Raw genomic sequence first — 20,223 nt, forward strand, 5'->3', positions numbered from 1 at the left:
CCAACTTTTTCACTCTCGACTTTCACCTTCATCAAGAGGCTCTTTAGTTCCTCTTTGCTTTCTGCCATAAGGAGGTGTCATCTGCATATCTGAGGTTACTGATATTTCTCCTGGCAATCTTTATTCCAGCTTGTGCTTCTTCTAACCCTGCATTTCTCATGATGTACTCTGCATGTAAGTTAAATAAACCCTTGATGTGCTCCTTTCCCAATTCTGAACCAGTCCCTTGTTCCTTGTCTGGTTCTAACTGTTGCTTCTTGACCTGCATACAGATTTCTTAGGAGGCAGGTCAGGTGGCCCAGTGTATGTGTATAGATAACATGAAATTTACCATTTTAACCATTTAAGTATACACTTTAGTGACATTAGTACATTACCTTGTTGTGCAGCAGTCACCACTATTCATCTCCAGAACCCTTTCATCTTTCCGTTATACAAGAACTCTTCATTCTCTTCTTCCCCAGCCCCAGGCAGTGCCATCATTCCTTCTGTCTTTATAAATTTGACTGCTCGTTACTTCATAAGAATTGAGCCGTACAATATTCCCCTTTGGTAAATAGCTTATATCATTTAGCATAATATCCTCAGAGTTCATCCAAGTTTTAGCATATGCCTGAATTTTCTTCCCTTTTAAGGCTCAATAAAATTCCATTGTATATTGATACCACGTTTTGTTTATAAAGTGGTCTGTCTCTGTACCCTTGGGTTACTTCTACTTTTTGGCTATTAAACATGCGATGAATGTGGGTGAACAAATATCTGTTTGACCCCTGCTTTTAGTTCTTTTGGTTATATATCCAGAAGTGGAATTGCTGAATGGTTGTGGCAATTGTAATTTTTTAAGGAACTACCATACTATTTTCCACAGTGTCTATACCATTTACTTTTCCACCAACAGTGCACAGGAGTTCTGGTTTCGTTCCATCCCAGCCAACATAGTTATATTCTATTTTTTATAATTGGCATTCTAATGAGTATGATGGAGAAGGAAATGGCAACCCGCTCCAATATTCTTGCCTAGAGAATCCTGTGGACGGAGGAGCCTGGTGGGCTGCTGTCCATAGGGTTGCACAGAGTTGGACATGACTGAAGCGACTTTTCATGCATGCACGCATTGGAAAAGGATATGTCAACCCACTCCAGTATTCTTGTCTGGAGAATCCAGGGACAGAGGAGCCTGGTGGGCTGCTGTCTGTGGGGTTGCAGAGAGTTGGACACGACTGAAGTGACTTAGCAGCAGCAGCAGCAATGAGTATGAAATGGTATCTTGTTTTGATTTGAATTTCTCTAACAGTCATGTTTAGCATGTTTTCATGTGCACCTTGGCCATTTGTATCCTCCTTGGAGAAATGTCTGTTCAAGTTTGAAGATACTCATTTTTGCATCTGATGGGTTGTTTTTTTGCTGTTGAGTTATATTGTCATTCTTAAAGGCAGTCTTTAAAATGTCTAAAAGTTATAAGGCAAATACCCCCTTAAGCTCTTTATGCAGAATAGAAGTTTTATTCATTTCTCTGACCATGGTACTTTGGTGAGAAAAATATCTATTTGTGATACTGAACTATCATCTTAAATCTCTAGGTTGAGGGTAAAGAAAGCTGTTGAGTTGAGGAACAATTTTAACGTGAATTGGAGTAGTTACCATTGACGTGAACCTGATAGAGTCAGAGTAGCTGTGCTGTATATTTCACCCATATATTTCACCATTTATTCAAAAACTATAAAACAGTGTTGTCTGCAAGTACTTTGATCCTGCTATTGACATGGCAAAGCACATATAAAAAGCTGTGTGTGGTTTCCCTTTCTGTCATGTTTTCCAAAATCAAATGACATCAGAACATTTTTGATCCTAGCTTCCTCTCGGTCGAATCTATAAAAGTTGACCTTTTTTTTTTTCCCGTAAGTTTTGGTGTTATTCAGAGATTTTTATGAAGTGATAAATACATATTTTAAAATATTTATTCATTTATTTGGCTGCATCAAGTCTTAGTTGCAGCACATGGGGTCTTCGTTGGGGTGCACACACTCTCTAGTTGTGGCTCTCAGCTCGGTAGTTGTAGCTCCTGGGCTCAGGAGTACTGCTGCTGCTGCTAAGTCGCTTCAGTCGTGTCCGACTCTGTGCGACCCCAGAGACGGCAGCCCACCAGGCTCCCCCATCCCTTGGATTCTCCAGGCAAGAACACTGGAGTGGGTTGCCATTTCCTTCTCTAATGCAGGAAAGTGAAAAGTGAAAGTGAAGTCGCTCAGTCGTGTCCGACTCCTATCGACCCCATGGACTGCAGCCTACCAGGCTCCTCCGTCCATGGGATTTTCCAGGCAAGAGTACTGGAGTGGGTTGCCATTTCCTTCTCCAAGAGTACTAGGGCTTCAATATTTGTGGCAGGCACTCAGGCTCTCTAGTTATGGCATGTAGGTTTTGGAGTGCATGGATGCATGCACTCCTATGGACACAACTACAGCTCAGTAGTTGTGGCACAGGGGCTTTAGTTGCTTTGTGGCACATGGGATTTTCCCGGACCTGGGATTGAACCCGCATCTCCTGCATTGCAAGGCAGATTCTTAAGCACCAGACCACCAGAGAAGTCCCTGAAGTGATATATTAGTAATAAGGAAGAGTAGTGACTTTAAGGATTCCACATTTGAATTGCAGCTTAAAATTAGCACGTTGGATTTGCAAACGAAAGGAAAGCAGTCAAGGAAATAATGTAAGCTGGATTTTCTCAACCTTGGTACTATTCATATTTGAGGCCAGATAATTCTTTGTTGTGGGGACTGTCTTATGCATTGTAGGATGTTAGTAGCATCCCTGGCCTCTGCTCACCAAGTGGCAGTAAGCTTCATCCCTACCCACAATTGTGACAACCAAAAATGTCCCTTGGGGGACAAAATTGTCCCAGCTGAGAGCCGCTGATGTAGGTCTTCACAGTTACAAGAATTTTGAATGAAATAGAATAATGCATCCAAAGACTCTGGACTTTGTTAGATATTTAAAGCATTGTGTTGTGTGTTATAGTGGTGCTTTTTCTTTCATTACATTCCCTGGTGGCTCAGACGGTAAAGTGTCTGTCTACAATGCAGAAGACCTGGGTTCGATCCCTGGGTGGGGAAGATCTCCTGGAGAAGGAAATGGCAACCCACTCCAGTATTCTTGTCTGGAAAATCCCATGGACAGAGGAGCCCGGCAGGCTACAGTCCATGGGGTCGCAAAGAGTTGGACACGACCAAGTGACTTCATGTTCACTTATGCTTTTCTTTCATCCCAGAAAATGTCTGTTTAAAAAATCTTCTACAAGGTTGTAGATGACAGGATCCATGAAGTGTTTTTGTTTTTACAGTTGCCAGTGATTATCCAGTCAGGTTAAAATGTGTCGAAGTCCTAGAATCTTGGCTTAGAACAGCCATTGTTTTTCTTGAATAACTAATGAAACATTAAAGAAGAAAGACATACTTTGCAGTTTCCAACAAAGTCATATTTTATCAGAAATTTTCTGATGGTGGGAAGATTTGGGAGAATGGCATTGAAAAAAAAAAAAGAAATTTTCATTTCACTCTTAGATACTGAATGTAGGTAATTACCTTCATTTTATTGAGCTTGGTGTACTTTCTTAGGCATCAATTTCAGTTGCTTGCATAATTCAAGTCAATAATTTCTTGGAGGCACACATCCATTATACATTGGGCACCATGGCTAGACTCTGTTTACAAAGATGAATCCAGTCTTAGACTTTTAAGAGTCCAGTAAATGAGTGGTTATAATACTGAGTGAAGAGGTTTGAGACAGACATCGTAGTAAAAGAGGTTTAGAAATACACAACTAAGAAACTAATGAATGCTTATGGGGTGGGGTGGGGTTGTCAAGAACAGCTGCAGAGCAGGAGGTTAACTTTGGATCTCACTAATCCTTGAAGGCCAATCAGGGAAGTACAGAAAGGTGTCCTCAGTAGGAGCAGGTATGCACAAGAGCGCTCATACTGCTGTGTGCATGCAGAGCTCTAAGCAGTCATCACTAACTCAGTAAATCCTCACCACAGCCTCTCATACGTGGTAAGCATTATGACCATTTACATGCAATAAAATGAAAGATTAGAGAGGAAGTAATTTAACTAAGGACTTACATCTGATAAGAAAAAAGGGAGCTACCCATGATTAGAACCTGGTATACTCTTTTGTTTTTTGTTTTGGCTGCACTGTGAGGCGTGTGGGATCTTATTTCCCCACCAGGGACAGAACCTGTGAAAGCACAGGGTCCTAACCACTGGATCATCAGCGAAGTCCCTAAACTGGTATACTGTTACGTGGGTAGATCATTGTTGTTATTTAATCGCATGGTTGCATCTGACTCTTTTGTGACCCTATGGGCTGTAGCCCACCAAGCTCCTCTGTCCATGGGATAGATCATTAGTGGGTGGGATACAGTGTGACAAGAGAGTGAGAATGAGCAACTAGGCAGTTAGTTTGGGGCCAAGTTGTAAAGGGTCCCTTCTCCCATGTTGAACAATATGGAGGTGTCAGAGCTGGAAGATTTGGAGGGAGGTGGAGAGTCAGAATCCTAGAGTTAGCAGGACCTTTGAAGGTCTCATAACCCACTAGGGAAATTAAAGTTTAGAGAGGCAAAATGAGGTACCTTGCCAGACTGAACAGTTGAGTATTTCCTTCCTGATTTTCTTATAAAACCAAAAAACCACAGACTTAATTCGGCAATTCAGGTTGTATCAGAAGTGGTGGAGTGTAAAATGGAATTAGGATCACATCAGACCATCTACTGAGCTAGTGGGGGTTTTTGTTTTTAGTCTTGTTTAAACTTTCTGGTGGGCTCAGGACCCTTTTATTTTTTTTTAATTACTGAGCTTTTGTTTATTTTGTACTGTCTCTTGACATTTTGCCATATTAGAAATTTAAACTTTAATTTGAAATTGTATTGATTTCATTTGTCATAACTTTTTTCTTTCCTTTTAAATTTTAATAGTTTATTTGAGCAAAAATCTAATTGAATTGGGCACTGCCAAACTGGAAGTGGTTAGGAGTGCTCCATCAACAGGAGCTGGAGTGAAAGATTTTTATGGAGAAAAGCAAAGCAGAAAAATTATTTGATCAGTTATAACTTTAGTATTTGCTTTATTTGGAAAAGCCTGACTGGCTGTTGGTTATTGGTTGTCCTTAGGTTTGATTTCCTAATCTTGAGGCGTTTGCAGGCTTAGGTTTGGTTTACTTATGTAAGGCTGTAAATTATTAGAGCTACCTCAGTCTAATGGTCTCCTTGCTTAATTAACACCCTTCCCCCCTTTTGGCCATCTTCTCATACAGGAGAGTTTAACCAAAAATTTGGTGTAAGCACCACTCTTGGTCACCATCAAGGCTGTTGTTTTTGTCTGGGCGTGAAACTCATAGGTTATGAGTCTGGTCTGTGAAAGAATTGTTTTTGCTGTTCATCTTATTTGTATTGCTGATGACTACAAACATGAATTTAAGACCCTTGAGAGATTACAGCCCACCAGGGAGAGTATGATGACGACTGTCAGTTGGATAATACCAAGAGACTAGAATGCTCCTTAAGGCTCCCTGGGAACCAGCCAAGTTGGTATCTAATAAAGCAAAGAATGTACCCAAAGGGGCATTAACCTGTCTTAAGTCAAGTGGCTTCTTTGTTAATTTCCTGTGTTTCCTCCAGGATCAGAGGGATTGATCCAGGTATAGCAGGAGGTATTTGCTGTGGCATAAACTTATGGCTTGTTTTGCCAGTAATTGAAAGCAATTCTGTTATCCAAACCACTTTAGCAAGAAATTCTAGGGACTTTTGTTGTGCAACTGTGGCCTTAGTGGTAGATTTAGTGGCAGTTGCCAGAGTTAAGGACATTGTGTTCCTGTGCTTTAAGGACCATTGTCTCCCTGTGCATTTACAGAGGAAAAAAGCTAGTGGCGCAAAGACAAATCGAATAGTTTCATATTGGAGACAAAGATCTTCATCCATGATCTTGGGAGAGCCATCTACCTCAACTTGTCTGCTTCTGGGGAGGAAGCTCCATAGTCAGTTTTAATTTTAGCTCTCTAGCTGGGTGACATAACTATCTTTTAAAACAAAAAAGAGTGAGATGAGTGGCATCTCAGCAGATAGCTAGATTCTCATAACTACTTCTGTATTCAAATTGTGATTATAAAATTTTTATATGAAAAAGTGTGAAGTATATGAAGAAAATGTGGCCTCACAGATACATAATTGAAATAGGGAGGACATCAGACACCCTCAAAAGGACCTTGGAGATCCTCACAGGTCCTCACACCACATTTAGAGAACTGCTGCACTAAAAAGATAAGATTGTCTTGAAAATTTGGACTTGTGAAAAACTGGACCTAAAGGGATTATTACCTGGTATGATGATATGTTCTGTTTAAGAAATTAGATCATTTTACCCTTTCACTTTATGGAAGCCCCAGGGACAGCAGGTACATTTTGAATTGCCCAGGCCTGATGGAAAATCTGCACCTGGCATCTTTTATCTTAAGCTTATATATTAACTATATAGAGAGAAAAAATTGTTAGTTGCATGATAGAAGAGAAGAGAGACTCTGCTTTTAACAAATCAGCCTTCTTAACTGTTTTTAACTGCCAAGTTTTTTAGTCACTTTCCTGGTTCCTTTAAAAAAAAAATCCACTTAGGCCATACTTTTGTTTCTCAATTTGGTGAAATGCTTTTAATATTCCAGCTTAAAAAAAAAAAAAACAGCATAGATGCGTATTTATCATAATCGAATGTTTACAAATACAAGTACGTGTGTGTGTGTGTGTGTGTGTGTGTGTGTGATTGGATGTTACTCTTGTGTGTGAACAAATTTATCCCCAAGTCATCTTATAAATGGGCTTCCCAGGTGCCTCAATGGTAGAAGAATCTGCTTGCAATATAGGTGATGCAGGAGACTAGGGTTTGATCCCTGGGTCAGAAAGATCCTCTGGAGGAGGACATGGCAATCCACTCCAGTATTCTTGCTTGGAAAATTCCATGGACAGAGAAGCCTGGAAGACTACGGTTCATGGGATCGCAAAGAGTTGAACACACTGAGTGACTGAGCACATCTTATAAATAGACATATGCAGTATCTTGACATTTTCAGTGTTAAGTGTCAAATGCTCACTGTAGTTCTGTGTATAAAATGGCTGTGGAAACAGTAACGGTTACTTATTTGACAACATAATTTGGTTTAAGAGAATCCTGGCATCCTGTATTCTGTTTGCTTATCAAGAATTACTGTGTAACCAATCACTTGTATTTCTCCACTATGGAAAATTTCCATCAGATCCACTTCTTAGTTTTCTGAATAATTTTTCTTTCCGGGGAGGAGGGAGGGCTGTGTCACATGACCTGCGAGACCTTAGTTCCTTGACCAAGGATAAACCCTGGGCCCACAGCAGTGAAAGTGCAGAATCCTAATCACTGGATCAGAAGGAAATTCCCCTTAGTAATCGTAATTTAAAAATTTTAAGCACATAACAAGAAATAATTCAGCCTAATTGTCTTATGTGCTTAGGAAAAGTGTAACTAGATTTCTTTTAAATTGTAATTTTTTCAGGTTCTTTACCATTTAGAATTTTTAAGTGATGTTGAAAATGTAATACTGATACGGTCAGGTAAATTTTTATTTGTAGTTTTTTTATCAAAGTGAAGTTGACTTACAATGTTGTGTTAGTTTCAGGTGTACAGCAAAGTGATTCAGTTAAACATTAGTCAGTTCAGTAGCTCAGTCGTGTCTGACTCTGTGACCCCATGGACTGCAGCATGTCTAGGTTTGTCATAGCTTTTCTTCCAAGGAGCAAGCATCTTTTAATTTCACGGCTGTAGTCACCATCTGCAGTGATTTTGGAACCCAAGAAAATAAAATCTCTGTTACCTTTTTTTTGTTTTTCAGATTCTTCATCCTTAGGTGTGCTCAGTTGCTCAGTCATGTCTGACTCTTTGTGATCCCATGGACTGGGGCCCACCAGTCTCCTCTGTGGGATTTCCCAGGCAAGAATACTGGAGTGAGTTTCCATTTCCTTCTCCAGGAGATCTTCCTTATCCAGGGATTGAACCCATTTCTCTTGTGTCTCCTGCATTACAAAGGGATATTTTACAGCAGAGCCATCAGTGGAAGGCTTATAGGTTATTACAAAATACTGGGGATAGTTCCCTGTGTTATATAGTAGTTGGTTATCGACTTTATATATAGTAGTGTGTATATATATTAATCCCAAACTCTTAATTTACCCTCCCTCCCACGTTCTTTTTTATGGCTGAGTAACATCCCATTGTATACATACACCATATCTTATCCATTCATCTGTTGATGGACACTTAAGTTGCTTCCATATCTTGGCTTTTATAAATAATGCTTCAGTGAACATTAAGGTGCAACATGAATCTTTTCAAATTATGGGGTTTTAAAAAATATTTATTTAGTTGGCTACATTGGGTCTTAGTTGTGGTACACAAGAGCTTCACTGTGGCACATAGGCTTCTCTCATTGTGGCCTGTGGGCTTCTCTCGAGAAGAAGTCTAGCTGATACCCAGACTCCAGAGCACATGGGCTCTCTGGTTGTGGCAAGTGGGATCTTAGTTCCCCGACCAAGGATCGAACCCACATCCGCTGCATTGGAAGGTGGATTCTGAACCCTGGGATCACCAGGGAAGTCCCCAGGTGTGTTTTTTCCTAGATATATTCCCAGGAGAGGGATTGCAGAATCATATGGTAGCTCTGTTTTTTAGCTTTTTATGGAACCTCCCAGTGTTCTCTGTAGTGGTTGCACCAATTTAAATACATTTCCAACAGTGTAGGAGGGTTCCTTTTTCTCCACACCCTCTCCAGCATTTATTATTTGTAGACTTTTTGATGAAATATTCTGATCAGTGTGAAGTGATACCTCATTGTAGTTTTGATTTGCATTTCTCTAATAATTAGCGACGTTGGACATCTTTTTATGTTTCTCTTGTGGCCCAGTAAATTTAAAGCCCACTTTCTTAAAGCTATTAGTTGATGCATCTTCATTACCAATACTTTAGACAATTTAGATTGGAAAGCTTCCTATTAACTATTCTTGGCTCTTAAGAAACAACTAAAATAACTATACAGGCTTCCCTGTATAGTGTGGCTCAGCAGTACAGAATCCCCCTGAATGCAGGAGATGGAGGTTTGATCCCTGGGTCAGGAAGATCCCCTGCAGGAGTAAATGGTAACCCACTCCAGTATTCTTGCCTGGGAAATCCCATGGACTGAGGAGCCAGGTGGTCTAAAGTCCAAGAGTCCGATACAACTGAGCAACTGAGCACAAAATACTATGCATTGTAAATTTTGATGAACTCTTGTGATTTTTCAGTTTTAACAAGATTCTGAAAATAAGAATTTTTAAAAGTTAAAATTGACACAAAAATTCTGAGCATTTGGTTTTTATTTCAGTTTATAGGGCTGAAAAGTATTTGGGAACCTGCTTTGATTCAAGATCTTGAAATCCACACTACATTTAACAGATTACACTGGAAATATACATTGCAGTTTTGGGTTAGCATAATAAAATCCAAACTCAAAAGTTATATTGTTTTATCATTTCATAATTTATTTAAAAACCTTTCCTTTTTTTTAGTTATAACTCCAAATTGATCAGCAGATATTTCTGCCAGTTAAATTTTATATCTTGTTTCAGAATTGGTGTGGTAGCAGGAAATTAAACAAAAGTGTGATGACATTTCTATCATTGGTTTATGCCTTCAAATCATAATCATTGATTCCTCTGCATTTTTATAACAAACTTAAAAAGAACTTTGTTGGGACATTATTTTGGTACCCAAAAATTCTGCTCCTGGCCATATTTGTTTACATCTTTCCCTACTATTGCTAAGGAGTTTTGGTGTATATAATGGTAGTATTGATAGTAAAGTGTTTTCCTTAATGGTGATTTTATGGTTCCTTGAAATTAAATTGATAAGTCTATTATACATATTTTATATTGTAGTCATCTGGTGGCCTTATGAATAATCTTGTATTGCTTGGAGTATGTAATACATGTAACAACCATTTTTTTTCCTTCTGTGCTAAAAACAGGAGATTAATTTTGTTAACCCTTGATTTGAATGGGGCTTCCCAGGTAGCAGTAATAGTAATGAATCCACCTGCCGGTGCAGGAGATGCAAGAGACTTGGGTTCAGTCCTGGTCAGGAAGATCCCTTGGAGAAGGGGATGGCAACCCACTCCAGTAATCTTGCCTGGAAAATTTCATGGACAGAGGGGCCTGGTGGGCTACAGTCCATGGAGTTGCAAATAGTCGGATACAACTGAGCACGCATGGGTTAATTTGAATGAGAACAGTGTCCTATTTCGGAGAAGGCAATGGCACCCCACTCCAGTACTCTTGCCCGAAAATCCCGTGGACGGAGGAGCCTGGTAGGCTGCAGTCCATGGGGTTGCTATGAGTCAGGCACGACTGAGCGACTTCACTTTCACTTTTCACTTTCACGCACTGGAGAAGGAAATGGCAACCCACTCCAGTGTTCTTGCCTGGAGAATCCCAGGGATGGGGGAGCCTGGTGGGCTGCCATCTATGGGGTTGCACAGAGTCGGACACGACTGAAGCGACTTAGCAGCAGCAGCAGTGTCCTGTTTGGGCTTCCTAGTAGCTCAGCTGGTGAAGAATCCACCTGCAGTAATGCAGGATACTCTGTTTCAGTTCCTGGGTTGGGAAGATCCCTTGGAGAAGGGACAGGCTACCCACTCCAGTCTTCTTGGGCTTCCCTGATGGCTCAGATGGTGAAGAATCTGCCTGCAGTGCAGGAGATTCCCATTTGATTCCTGGGTCAGGAAGATCCCCTGGAGGAGGGCATGGCAACCCACTCGAATATTCTTGCCTGGAGAATCCTCATGGACAGAGGACCCTGGTGGGCTACAGTCCATGGGGTGTCAAAGAGTCAGACACGACTGAGTAAGCTCAGCACAGCACAGTGTCCTGTTCAGTTTGTTGACATTGTTGAGTTGCTCAGTGGTGTCCAACTCTTTGTGACCCCCCGGACTGCAGCATGCCAGGCTTCCCTGTCCTTCACCGTCTCCTGGAGTTTGCTCAAACTCGTGTCCATTGAGTTGATGATGTCATCCAACCATCTCATCTTATTCACTTGGTAATTGTAACACTACTTTTACTTTATAACTTAGAAAAAAATTATTTTTATTGATGGGAAAACTGAAGCCCAGTCATTTCTAGGAGGCCTGGTAGTGATGACTTGTGATTCTGTCTTGAGGCTTTTATCCATAGTAGTTTGTATTTTGTAACTCAGATATCTCCTTTTGGCTGTTACTGGCATAGGTTTATTTCTTTATGTTTTAAACTGTAGAAAACTCTGATAACTTCATAAAATTTTTAATATTTTGCCTTATTATGTGAGAACTAAATAAAAATGCTGTGTAAGTTGTATTTTCTTAGGGTATTCCACCCCCGGCCCCAGCCTGAGGTATTAAAAAAGCAGTAGCAAGTTGGTCTCAGTTCTTGGAGTTGAACTTACTCATCTGACTGGTTTAGAGTTTGTTGTGGATGTGAGAGCTCTAGTCTAAGGGCAAATGACAAAAACTATTGAATTTTTCTTTTAGGGAGTGTGCCTAAAGTGAATTTACCACCTGTGCCCCACCCCCAACCCCCATCCTGAGTTGTTTGCTTAAAGGATTAAGTCTTCCACTATAAGGAGCTGAGAGTATGAAGCAAAATTTCAGAACCCTGTAAATAACAGAACCTGTAAATAGCTTTTTATTTTTAGTGTATTTGGAAATGCTATAAAAGAACTTAAAGCCATAGCAGTCTTGCACATGGAGTACTGAAATGATAATTTACTATTTCTCACATGGTTCTTGGGCATTATAAACATGTTATAATGTCTGTCTCTTATTCAGACCATGTTACCATGTTGGTTATGTTTTCTCCTTGTCTTTCTTTTTTCCCAGAATTTATTTTTAGTTGGAGGGTAATTGCTTTACAGTTTGTGTTGGTTTCTACCATACATCAACATGCATCAGCCGTAGGTACATGCACATCCCCTCCCTCCTGAGCCTCCCCCACCACCTCCCACCCCATCCCACCCCTCTAGGTTGTCACAGAGCAGCAGGTGTGAGCTCCCTGCGTCATAAAGCACATTTCCACCGGCTATCTGATTTTACAGATGGCAGTGTATATGTTTCAGTGCTACTCGTTCAGTTTGTCCAACCCTCTCCTTGTCCCTGTGTCTACAAGTCCATTCCCCATGTCTCTATTACTGCCCTGCAGATACGTTTATCAGTACCATCTTTCTAGATTACATATATATGCATTAATATATGATATTTGTTTTTCACTTTCTGACTGACTTCACTCTGTATAATAGGCTGTAGGTTCATCCACCTTATTAGAACTGAGTCAGATGAGTTCCTTTTAATGGCTGAGTAATATTCCATTGTGTATATGTACCACAATTTCTTTATCCGTTCATCTGTTGATGGACATCTATGTTGCTTCCATGTCCTAGCTATTGTAAATGGTGCTACGATGACTATTGGGGTACATGTGTCTTTTTCAATTATCATTTTCTCCGGGTATATATCCAGTAGAGGAGTATTTGAATCATATGGTAGTTTTATTCCTAGTTTTTAAAGTAATCTCCATACTGTTCTCCATAGTGGCTATATCAATTTGCATTCCCACCAACAGTGCAATAGGGTTCACTTTTCTCCACACCCTCTCCAGCATTTATTGTTTGTAGATTTTTTGATGGTGGCCTCTGACCAGTAGAGTGATACCTCATTGTAGTTTTGGTTTGCATTTCTCTAATAATGAGAAATATTGAGCATCTTTTCATGGGCCTGTTTTTTTGTTGGGGTTGTTTGTTTTTCTGGTATTGGGCTAGATGAGCTGTTTGTATATTCTGGAGGTTAATCCTTTGTCAGTTGTTTAATTTGCAATTATTTTCACCCATTCTGAGGTGAAATGTCTTTTCATTTTGTTTATTGTTTCGTTTGCTGTGTGAAAGCTTTTGAGTCTAATCAGGTCCATTTGTTTATTTTTGTTTTTATTTCCTTTACTCTAGGAGGTGGGTCAAAGAGGGTATTGCTGTGATGTATGCCAAAGAGTATATTGCCTATGTTTTCCTCTAAGAGTTTTATACTTTCTGGCCATACATTTAAGTCCTTAATCCATTTTGAGTTTATTTTTATGTATGGTGTTCAGAAATGTTCTAGTTTCATTCTTTTGCATGTAGCTATGCAGTTTTCCCAGCACCACTTATTGAAGAAGCGATCTTTTCTCCATTGTATATTCATGCCTCCTTTGTCAAAGATAAGGTGGCCATAGGTGCATGGATTTATCTCTAGGCTTTCTGTCTTGTTCCACTGGTCTATATTTCTGTTTTTGTGCCAGCACCATACTGTCTTGATGACTGTAGCTTTGTAGTATAGTTTGAAGTCAGGAAGGTTGATTCCTCCAGCTCCATTTTTTCTTTCTCAAGATTGCTTTGACAAAACACAAATTGTCTTTTGTGTTTCCATACAAACTGAAATTTTTTGTTCTGTGAAAAATATCCACTAGTATTTTGATAGGGATTGAATTGGATCTGTAGATTGCTTAGGGTAGTATAGTCATTTTCACAGTATTGATTCTTTCAGTCCAAGAACATGGTATGTCTCTCCATCCATTTGTGTAATCTTTGATTTCTTTCATCAGTTTTATAGTTTTTTCCATACAGGTCTTTTGTCTCTTTAGGTAGGTTTATTCATAGATATTTTATTCTTTTTGTTGCAATGAAGATCTCCTTTTCTTTCAACTGTGATTGTCTTACACTTCAAAGTTTGCATTAAACTGAAGAGAAAAATTAAATTTCATTGACTCACATTTCCCACATTATTCACAGAGAAAAGAGCCTAACTGACAAGACTCTAGTGATTTGTATAATGTTTCTTTATTAATCCTTCAAAAATTTAAACCTGGGAAATTACTTTGAATGTCTGTTTTTTCTTAAAAGTTAGTGTCTATGAGGTGGTGGTAATAGTATCACTTATTTCCTGCTGGTCATATTCTGAGCTCGAAACCTGTGTGTTTTTTGTTTCTTAACCCTGTGAGATAGGTACTATTATTATTCCCATTTTTACAGATGTAGAAACTAAGGCTTAGCAAGAGGTTAAGTGACTTGTCCAAGCATGCATGCTGTATGTCTGAGTTAGGATTTAAATAGACATCTCTGAATCCAAAACTCATATATCCACTATTTTATTAACATTACCCTTAAGTCATATGTGTTTACTAGTCTTGTTTTATTTGGAAAAAATTGTTCAGATTTTGCACAGAACAAAGCATTTGTCTTTCGGTGGCCTGTGGTGGTAAAAGATTGTTACTTTTACTTCCACATTCTTAGGCCAGTGAGTGCTGTCTTCTGCCATCTCTGAAGTTAGAGTATGAAATAGATGTGGAGAAAGTAGAGTATCCAGAAAACCCAGACCTGAAATTTAGACCTTTTGATGATTGCCACTTGTTGACTACAAGAAGTTTTATATGTGATTCTCTGTTGGTTTTTTCACTTGTTTGTTTTTTTCTTTGCCCATCTGTAGCACTGATTCCAGCAGTAGTTCAAGTGATGACTCTCCAGCCCGATCGGTTCAGTCTGCAGCAGTCCCAGCACCCACTTCCCAGTTGCTTTCGTCTCTGGACAAAGATGAGCCCCGTAAAAGTTTTGGGATCAAGGTTCAGAATCTTCCAGTGCGCTCTACAGGTAAAATTTTGTATTACTGTACTTTCCTCTCTGCTATTTTTGGGGAATGAGAGAGCAACTTAAGTTTTCTACATTGTATAGATTTTGTTTAAATCTCTCTCTCTTTTATTCTGACTGTGTTGGTAATATTTTCTATTTGTCTTTCAGCTTTGACTCCTTTTTCTTTTTGTGGTTCATTGATATTTAATGCCATGTAATAAAAAGCAAGTGATTATAATTTATATAATTTCTAGGTTGTTACATATGTAAGATTGCATGTTACTTGCACCTAATTATATATACACATATACACATTATTATGCATATTGTATGCATTTGCACACATGAAGATTGTATGGTGTGTGTTATATAAAGAAAGCATGGTTCATTTTGAATAAAAATGCTTTCTGGATTAAATATTTTTGTATTAGGAAAAATTTGGTATAATGAAATTATAGAAACACTATTTTGAGTTAGATTTACAGTGGTCTGGAGTCCTATGAAATAACTTGGGCATAAAAAAATTATGTTAGGAAACCCATTTCAATATGTTAACATTTTAAATGAAGAAAGTCATGAATAATGACTGTATGTAGTTAAAAGCTCTATTGTAATTTTTATTCCAATTTTTTTTGACATTTGGTTATAATGTATTTTTATTGCTATGTCAGGCATATATTGAGTATGTAAACAACTGTTAGCAGATGGTCAGATCAACAAAGACCAAACTAAGTATGTCTTGCTAAGTGCATTTCAGTGATTACTTATCTATTAAAATAGCCTGTGAAACCTACATACCAGGTTTATGAATAGAGACTATTGAGATAGAAATGTTGATGAACTTTTGATTTAATTACTTTGTAATTTAGGAATGGACAGGGGTTAAAATTGGCTTGTCTTTCTGTACAGTTTTAATTTTTATAATGGAACTAATTAACACAAGACTTCCAGATAGTATATTCATCTCTAAAAGGCGTTAAAGTTGTTTAGCATGTTATATGCCATTTCCCATAGTTTTATCATCAGCATGATGCATGGAAAACCAGAGATATGACTTTCTTTCTCAAGTCTTTAAAGTTTTCATATGCATATATATGTATGTTTGTGAAGTTTTTATCATGAAAATTTTAAACTCACCCACAGTAGAAGAAATATTCCCTTACACCATACCAGATTTAAAAATCATCAGTGTTTTGCCACACTTGCTTTAACTGTCTCCATCTTTATTCTTTCCTGTTCTTGTTCCCTTTTTATCCTAAAGTGAATCTCTGGTGTTACATCATTTCACACTATCTTAAAAGATCTGTACATAAGAGTATTTTCCTGAGTAACCATGCTATATCATTCTAGCAGATAACCAGTAATATCTTTTAAAACCCAGTTTATTTTCAGAATTGTTCAGTAGTCTCTAAAATGCATCTTTAGAGTGGTTTAATTTGAAAAAGTAATGTTTTAATGCTAATTAGGTCAAAAGTCAGGTTAAAGACTCAGTAGCTTACATTTTGAGTTGTAACTGTATTAGAAAAATGAGCAACTTGTTTTTGTTTGATGGTTTAGATACAAGCCTTAAAGATGGCCTTTTCCATGAATTTAAGAAATTTGGAAAGGTGACTTCAGTGCAGATACATGGAGCTTCAGAAGAGAGATATGGTCTGGTATTCTTTCGGCAGCAAGAGGACCAAGAAAAAGCATTGACTGCATCAAAAGGAAAACTTTTCTTTGGCATGCAGATTGAAGTAACAGCATGGATAGGGCCGGGTAAGAGACAGAGACAGCTCTCTTAACACACTTTCAGTGTCTTCTGTTTTAAAGAGCTGTTGTTTATTAAATTGTTGCTCAGCTTAATAAAATAGATTGTTTTGGTTCAGAAGGCATGAAGATTGTTTTTGTAAAAGGCAGTTTAGGCCCTTGTTGAATCCCACCTCCCCCAAAGGATTGAATTGATTGAGATAAGGTGGTAGTTCCTAGGAGAATGACAACAGAATTAGAAAACAGACTACATCAATTTGAGGGACTAGTTAGACCAGTTTTGTTTCCATTATGCTCTGCACAAATTGGTCCTGTTATTCCAGTTTCCATGACCTTGAAAGATAATGACAGATGGAGTATATGCAGCCCGTTGAAAATTTCAAGGGGACGTTATATTGCTCGAACCTACCTGTAAGACTTGTCTATTCTAAAGCAGGAAGTCTTGTCAGACGTGACGTGGGTCAGTGTTCTTCCTGTTTCAGAACCACCTGCAGTGCTTGTTTATAATGCAGATCTTTGATCCTACCCTCGCTTACTGGTTTATAATTTGCATGCTTAAGTTTTTAAAACCCCTGATTTACTTGTGAGTAAATCTATAGAGGAATGAGCAGAAATGTTAACTTTATGCATTCGCATAATGTATGCGTGGGACAGTTGAACTTTAAGAGTGAGACTTTGAGTGGAATTTATAGGATAAACATAGCCCATTTCCTTGGAATATTCATTGTATTTGACAACTAAGAGAAAAAAATAGAATTTCTCTGATAAGAATTTGTGTTATTTGTATATTAAAACAGGCACAGAGTTTTTAGAATGAAGACTATAAAATATGCTTAATTTTGTGGTAAAACACAGGAATTCAAAGGAATATAATCTTTTCAAAGGAATTGTTAATATAAGTTATTCCTTCCCATTCATTTCCTCCTCTGGAGTTTGCGATGTACTGCCTTAACTTACACTTGGGCTAAGGGCAGCTCAGGAGTTCTTATTTAACACATTTTAAGCAGTCAGAACTGACTTTGAGGAATAATATTTAGAATGTCATATAATCTGTACAAGCTTTTAGAGCCATATATACATATGTAATTTTTAATTAGTGACGATCTAACTCAGGGGCATTATCAATAAGTGACCTTCTAATCTCCAAGTAGTGGGCTTAGCTTGAGATTTTTAGTGGGGAAAAAAAAACAAAAAACAAAAAAAAACCATTTGGGGTCTTTCCTGGAAGCCCAGTGGTTAAAACTTTGTGCTTCCAGTGCAGGGGTCTCAGGTCCCATCCCTGGTCGGGAAACTAAGATCCCACATACTGACAGCATGACCAGAAGATTAAAAAAACAAAAATCATTTTACCTAATTAGTTAACACCCAGGATGTTAACTGGGCTTTAACCACCAGCCACTGAAGATGTTGACATGTTTTTTTAAGCTTCCCTGGTGTCTCAGACGGTTAAAAATCTGCCTGCGATGCAGGAGACCTGGGTTTGATCCTGGGTCAGGGAGATCCCCTGGAGAAGGGCATAGCAACCCATTCCAGTATTCTTGCTTGGAAAATCCCTTGGAAAGAGAATCCTGGTGGGCTACAGTCTGTGGGATCACAAGGAGTCAGACAGTACCGAGCCACTAACACTTCTACTTTTCTTTCATTGAAGATGTTGAGAAGTTGGATTGGTTCAAGCATAGGAAAGCCAAAGGTACTTTTCCCAAATGGGACAGCATTGAAAGACCAGTTGAATGGGTTATTTGAAAGCTGTGTTAAGGACATTTGGTTGGAATTAGCTGTTGGATGGTTGTCATAAATGTTTTATATTGAAATGTATGGAGCTGATTGCTTCCTTAGGTCAGAGACCTCTTGGAATTAAAAATATACAAGTCCAGGAAACCTAACTTTGCCGACAGACCTCTGGTGGCTTCAAATGTTGTGCTTTTTTACTCCTCTGCTGTGCCACATCACAATCCCCTCAACATTTCAGTGATGTGTAGGCAATAAGAGTTAAAACTGGTCATGAAGGCTGAAAGACACACTCTGAAATTTTTACTGAGCTGTTTGGTGGAATTGAAGTCATTGTAGATTTGAATGGTTGCAGATCAAGCTTTATCATTCTGATTCTGCTTTTTCTTTTTTTTGACTGCACTACGAGGCTTGGGAGATCTTAGTTCTCCTGATCAGGGGTTGAATCTGGACCACAGCAGTGAAAGCCTAGAATCCTGACCACTAGGCCAGCAGGCCAAGGGCACTCCCCTGATTGCCTTTTAAAGTACAAATCTCAAGATGTGTCTGAATTATTTTTTTCTCCTTTTAAATGAAATATTTCTAAGTATGTATTCTCCTAGATAATTTTAAGAAGACCTTGTTGAGTTTAAAATGAGACATCAGATCAGATCAGATCAGTCGCTCACACAGATCAGTTGCTCAGTCGTGTCCGACTGTTTGCGACCCCATGAATCGCAGCACGCCAGGCCTCCCTGTCCATCACCAACTCCCGGAGTTCACTCAGACTCATGTCCATCGAGTCAGTGATGCCATCCAGCCATCTCATCCTCTGTCGTCCCCTTCTCCTCTTGCCCTCAATCCCTCCCAGCATCAGAGTCTTTTCCAATGAGTCAGCTCTTTGCACGAGGTGGCCAAAGTACTGGAGTTTCAGCTTGAGCATCATTCCTTCCAAACAAATCCCAGGGCTGATCTCCTTCAGAATGGACTGGCTGGATCTCCTTGCAGTCCAAGGGACTCTCAAGAGTCTTCTCCAACACCACAGTTCAAAAGCATCAATTCTTCGGCGCTCAGCCTTCTTCACAGTCCAACTCTCACATCCATACATGACCACAGGAAAAACCATAGCCTTGACTAGACGAACCTTTGTTGGCAAAGTAATGTCTCTGCTTTTGAATACGCTGTCTAGGTTGGTCGTAACTTTCCTTCCAAGGAGTTAGCGTCTTTTAATTTCATGGCTGCAGTCACCATCTGTAGTGATTTTGGAGCCCAGATAAATAAAGTCTGACACTGTTTCCACTTTTCCCCATCTATTTCCTATGAAGTGATGGGACCGGATGCCATGATCTTCGTTTTCTGAATGTTGAGCTTTAAGCCAACTTTTTTACTCTCCACTTTCACTTTCATCAAGAGGCTTTTTAGTTCCTCTTCACTTTCTGCCATAAGGGTAGTGTCACCCCCTGTGAAATAAGATGAAAATGTAGATAAAGATAGTTGTAATGAGCACTGAACAGTTTCTGGGTCCATCTGACTAAAAGTATATATATATATACTCTCTGATGATTGGGTGAGATTAAGGTCTGCTACCATTAGAGCTATTAAACTGGAATCAGAAGTAAGATGTATTCTGGCGTAGTTCACCCAGCAGCTCAGAAGTTGAGTCTTTTTAATATCAGTGTTGTTGTTGACATCATCAGTAATGTAGCTGGAGCTAATGAACACTTTGTTTTAGTCAAACTGATTAAATACTAACATTTTTGGATGGCTTTGTTTTACATTAAAAAAGAGATATCATACAGGCCATATTATGATTGTTATCCAGAAAACGTTGAAAGTCCCTGACTTGTTGTTTAGTCACTTGGTCGTGTCCTACTCTTTGCGACCCCATGGACTGTAGCCTGCCAGGCTCCTCTGTCCATGGAATTTTCCAGGCAAGAATACTGGAGTGAGTTGCCATTTCCTTCTCCAGGGGATCTTCCTGATTCAGGGATCAAACACACATAGAAGACAGATTCTTTACCATCTGACCCACGAGGAAAGCCCATCCCAAGTTA

At 39.0% G+C, this 20,223-nt stretch overlaps 1 protein-coding gene across 3 annotated transcripts in view; it reads left to right on the forward strand.

The window, feature by feature from the left end:
* SPEN (spen family transcriptional repressor) overlaps positions 1-20,223 on the forward strand; it is a 94,161-nt gene that overhangs the window by 49,644 nt on the left and 24,294 nt on the right. For 2 of the 3 annotated variants that reach the window (XM_006079608.4, XM_006079607.4), the window contains 2 exons: positions 14,574-14,734; positions 16,271-16,471. In XM_006079608.4, the coding sequence (XP_006079670.2) occupies positions 14,574-14,734; positions 16,271-16,471 (362 nt within the window). The remainder of the gene's footprint in view (positions 1-14,573; positions 14,735-16,270; positions 16,472-20,223) is intronic. The other variant, XM_025285667.3, reaches the window with a different exon arrangement.

Source organism: Bubalus bubalis, chromosome 5 (assembly GCF_019923935.1).
Source record: "Bubalus bubalis isolate 160015118507 breed Murrah chromosome 5, NDDB_SH_1, whole genome shotgun sequence".
NCBI lineage: Eukaryota > Metazoa > Chordata > Mammalia > Artiodactyla > Bovidae > Bubalus > Bubalus bubalis.